The following is a 5,000-nucleotide window of genomic DNA, read 5'->3' on the forward strand; positions in this document are numbered from 1 at the left end:
TACGGAGTTCACCGTGTTCCGTGCTACCGTATCCCCGTTCTCCGTTGATTCCCCGTTATCACCGTTATTCCCCGTTTAAACGGTATATTCCCGCGTCTACCGGGATCTTGTAGTTCCCCGTTCTACCGTGATTCCCGTTCTACGTGATTCCCGTTCTACCCGGTGACTCCCCCGTTTTACCGGTGATCCCGTTCTACCGGTGATTCCCGTTCTACCGTGCCGTTTCCGTATTGCTTCACTGGAATCAACTTCTCTACTCTACTATACCAGGAAGTCCTATTAATAGAAATAGTGATAGACTCCTGACTATACTAACGTTATATAGTAGAAGATCAGTGATTATCCCTGCATATCCACGCTTCTCTCTGTAGATGGCACCCGTATCACGAAACTAAGCTTGCGCAGCTGACTCACAATACTCAGTGCGGCGTCTAACGTACGGCTCCGCGCGAAGCGGTGGCGTGACTTGGCAAGTTGGGTTCCGTCATGCCTCCCAACGAGGAGGAGGAGGAGGAGGAGAGAGAGAGAGGGAGAGAGAGAGAGAGAGAGAGAGAGAGAGAGAGAGAGAGAGAACGCACGAGGAGGAGGAGGAGGAGGAGAGAGAGAGAGGGTGAGAGAGAGAGAGAGAGAGTGAGAGAAAGAGATAGAGAAAGCGCGAGACAGAGAGAGGGCGAAAGAGAGAGAGGGGGAGACAGAAAGAGAACGAGAGAGAAAGAGAGAGATGCTTGGGCTGCTATTAGAGTACGTGCGTGGGGCTTCACTACTGACATATATATACAAGGATGTAATAATAATATATGAGGGAACACAATAAGATAAGGGATACGATGTAATTAGGTTACACCACGTGAGTGAAGAACGATCGTCGTTTTAACTTATGAACATCAACTATGACGTATAACATTGCGCAACCCGGATGTACATGTTTGAGTTACCGACTGGGCGCTTCGGACATGACGTCATCAATGGGAAATAATTTCTCATTGGCGAGTATTAAACGTCGACGGAGCTATGTTCTATATACGTGTGTGGATCACTGATCTCTATATATACTAACTATACTAATATAGTTCAACTATAATATAATATAACTATAATAAAATATATAACTATACTATAATATAACTATAATATAATATATAACTATAATATAATATATAACTATAATATAATATATAACTATAATATAATATATAACTATTATGTAACTATACTAATATCAGTCGTGGATGCTCACTGGCATTTGCTGCCGGCCTCCACACTAAAGTCCACGAACTTAAGGCGGATGCGCGAGTTATAGGGGGCGCTGATCAGCCACGTGCAGTCCTCGCTGTCCGGATAGTATCCGGGCCGCTCGTATCCGGGACTGAACACGTGGCCGACCGTTTCCGGTCCGATCGTGATTCGCGCTCCGCAGGCGCCATCTGTAGGTAGAAAAATCATTATGCATTTTGGCATTTCTCGCAGCACACTTTCCTATTACGTCACACGTAATGGTAGTATCGCATTATCGCACCTTAGTACCTACCTAGTGATGTGTTTTTGTTAGTAACTCTGTATAGCGCAGGCTTACACGCACTCCCCACTATAATGTCCCGACATTACATAACTATTCCAAACATAAACTAGCTATAACAATAACAAGTTAGGACGCGTGATCCTGATCCTATTGATTCACCCTAGTGTCTATAGTGATGTGTTTTTGTTGGTAACTCTGTATAGCGCAGGCTTGCAGGCACTCAGCACTATATGTCCCCACATTACATAACTATTCCATAACATACTCCAACCCAGAAATCTAGCTATAACAATAAGTAGTAAAGACGCACGATAATGATCCTAGTAATATATTCTACTACCTAGTGTTTCTGATTGTAACTCTAGTGTAACCTAGTGTAACCTAGTGTACTGATTGTAACTGTGTAGGTAGGCACTCACCAGTATATGGCTCCACTATGGGACCGCTGGCGGTGTTGTGCCTCGCTCTCACCCGATGTGCCACCTTGGTCCGTCCGGCACTGTGGTGGTGGGTCCGGGATGGGGGCGTCCGGCCGCCTGGGCTGTGTCTTCGCGTGGTCCTCCTCACTGGGGCCTGCGTGGTGTTGCGCGGCGGGTGGGGGCGGGAGGGTGGGCGCGGGGGGTGTCGCCCTTGGATTGTCTCACCAGCCTGTCGGTTGTCATGAAAAAATCAAATATCAACTATAGCCATAACGTATCGACACATGTTTCTCACGTATAATATAATAATAATAATCGTAATAATAATAATGGTATATATATATATATTATTAATAATAATAATAATAATTTTATTTCACAGTAATTATAGTGTATCATTTAATATAGAATTACAATTCCGTAAATATGCCGTACGTACGTATTTCGATACGTTTCGTTTCCGATAACGCCGTTATAGAAACATTGCGTATCACATGTCACTGTGTCCTCCTATTACGAGTTTAGTTGATAACATGCTATCGTCTGCTACTGCCGTGTGATACAACAACACGGACAACGTTATAACCATATAAAAATCTAGGGAGCACACCTTGTGAGAGATGGGCGTCGGAGGGTGGTATTTCTATGGTTATAACGCATGTCAGCGTGGCAATAGCATCATACGCCGATGCCGCCAGAGGGAGCGAGCCACAGTACGCGAGAACTATAGGAATTACTGTTTCTGGTGAGTAGTCCCAGAAGAACAAAAGTAACCACGCAGCAGCGCCACCTACTGGACGCCATTCGCAGCACACGTGAGTTCAGGCGCTGGCAGCAGCGCCCACACTATTCGGACCACCAGGCCGCAGCAGACACAGGTCGCGCCCCTAACGCAGCGACATCTATCGACCATCAGCCGCAGCAGACACGGGTCGCCGCAGGGCAGCGCCACCTACCGTGCATTTAGCGAGGCGGGGCCAGTTGCAGATGCCTCTTCTCTTGTGGAAGTGTAGGCCGGAGGGGCAGGCCTTGTGGAAGGGGGCGCCGTTAGAGCAATGGTAGAACTTGGTGCAGTCAGCCGGGTCGGCGTACAGACCGTTGGGGGCCGGGCAGGCGAACTCTCGCGCTGTAACAAACAAACAAACAAATAAATAAACAAATAAACAATGGTTAGGTACGTATAATGCGTTTAAGTGCGTTATATGGTTAGAACCTACACACGCACAGACACAATACACCGCCACGACATACGGCGCACGCGCACACACGCTCGCCGCGGCGACATCATACATGCACACGCGCGCACGGATCGCACACGAACACACACACACACACACCACACACACGCACGCACGCAGCGCACGCACGCACGCCCGCACGCACGCCACGCACGCAACACGCACGCACGCACGCACTGCACGGCACGCACGCACGCATCGCACGCACGCACGCCACGCACGCACGCCTACGTACACACACACACACACACACACACACACACACGCTACGCACGCACGCACGCAACGCACGCACGCCACACACACACCACACACACACACACCTCCCTCTCACGCGGTGCTCGCACACTCCGGCCAATTGCAGATCTTCAACACGGGGTCGAACTCTGTTCCGGTAGCGCACTCCATGTGGCGCCCCCTGCCGTCGTCGCACTGGTAGAACTTGTTACAGTCTGCTCGTCGCGGAAAAAGAAGCCGCCGGACTGCGGGCAAGGAGAAGCCAGCAGCCTCTCCAGCGCCTGCCGTAAGAGAGCAGGAATCAGCGCGAGGGTGAGGAGGAGCGAGTGAATGAAGTAGCGGGGAATTAGCATCTACACACGCACGTATGCACGCACGCAAACTGTTGCGCCCGCCACAACGCACGGACGCACGCACGCACGCACGTCACGCACGCACTCACGCCACGCCACGCACGCACGCACGCGCGCACGCATATACGAACGCATCTGGCAGCAGGCAGTGCGACGTCACGGGACCAATCCCCTGAACTCTCAGCAGAGCATGGGAAGCGGTCTTACGAGTTACATAGAAAGGTTTCGTTACGTTTTTGGCTAACATACGGCACCGTGGTATTAGTGTGGACATTTACTATATGTGTAACACATGTGTAACCTACCTCTGCCAGCCATAGAGCTACAGGATACGGCCTCTTCCCAGTTACACTCCCCCAGGCTATCATCGAACAGCGTGCCTGGCTCGCACGGCATCCGCAGCGCCACCTGCCGGTCACATTCGTAGTACGAGGTGCAGTCGAGCGGGTCACGGAAGCGTCCGCTCGCCTCCGGACACGTGAAGTCGGTCAACTCCGCCGGTTCGTCTGCGCATGCGCGGAGACGGAAATTATTCGCATCGTCCGCTTTTTTTTCGCTCGGCAATATGGCCGCCTCAGAATTCGGCATTCGGCAAACTTCGGGCGAATCCGCCCTCTCTTCTTCGTTCAACACACACACACCACAGCGCGCCACACACACACACACACACACACACACACACACACACACGACACACACCACGCCGCGCGCGCCGCCGCGCGCGCGCGCACGCACGCACCGCACGCACGCACGCACGCACGCACGCACGCCACGAACGCTCGCACGCTACGCACGCTTTCGCACGCACCAACGAACGCCACGCACGCACGGCCACGCACGCACGCACGCACGCACGCCACACACACACACACACATTACATATATATGATATATATATATATATATATATATTATATTATACAATTAAATTACCACTTACTTACCTTCAGCTTATTTTTTTATTTTGCGCCGCAAATACTGGGCAGCCTGCACCCTTTCCCCCAGGAGTTATCACGGCCCCTGTGTAGTCCATTTTCAAGATCAATCCTACCCGTGCCCACATAAGCATTCAGATGATCTAATACAAATAATTTATTCCTGTAAGCAAAAGGTTACAGGTTGTTCTTCGATACTTACGTCTTTTTTGCGTCCTTGGTTTGCTTCTTTTCGGCTTAAACCCCGTTTTGGTGATCCACCCACGCTTAGTTACTGAGGCGTGATCCCCGTTCTACCG

The 5,000-nt window shown here is 50.5% G+C and overlaps 2 protein-coding genes across 2 annotated transcripts in view; both read right to left on the reverse strand.

Annotated features, from left to right (window-relative positions):
- LOC106815092 overlaps positions 1 to 2,008 on the reverse strand; it is a gene marked incomplete at its 5' end in the record, with an annotated part of 34,664 nt that extends 32,656 nt beyond the window's left edge. Inside the window, 2 exons of the mRNA XM_014819519.1 lie at positions 1,238 to 1,424; positions 1,939 to 2,008. Of these exons, the coding sequence (XP_014675005.1) occupies positions 1,238 to 1,424; positions 1,939 to 2,008 (257 nt within the window). The remainder of the gene's footprint in view (positions 1 to 1,237; positions 1,425 to 1,938) is intronic.
- A 1,498-nt stretch (positions 2,009 to 3,506) lies between these two features.
- The window catches only part of LOC106815093 (peritrophin-1-like), a 7,185-nt gene continuing 5,691 nt past the window's right edge, over positions 3,507 to 5,000 (reverse strand). Inside the window, exons 3-4 of the mRNA XM_014819521.1 lie at positions 4,072 to 4,272; positions 3,507 to 3,694 (exon numbers count right to left, since the gene is read on the reverse strand). Of these exons, the coding sequence (XP_014675007.1) occupies positions 3,507 to 3,694; positions 4,072 to 4,272 (389 nt within the window). The remainder of the gene's footprint in view (positions 3,695 to 4,071; positions 4,273 to 5,000) is intronic.

The sequence above is a fragment of the Priapulus caudatus genome, unplaced genomic scaffold (assembly GCF_000485595.1).
Source record: "Priapulus caudatus unplaced genomic scaffold, Priapulus_caudatus-5.0.1 Scaffold1041, whole genome shotgun sequence".
NCBI lineage: Eukaryota > Metazoa > Priapulida > Priapulimorpha > Priapulimorphida > Priapulidae > Priapulus > Priapulus caudatus.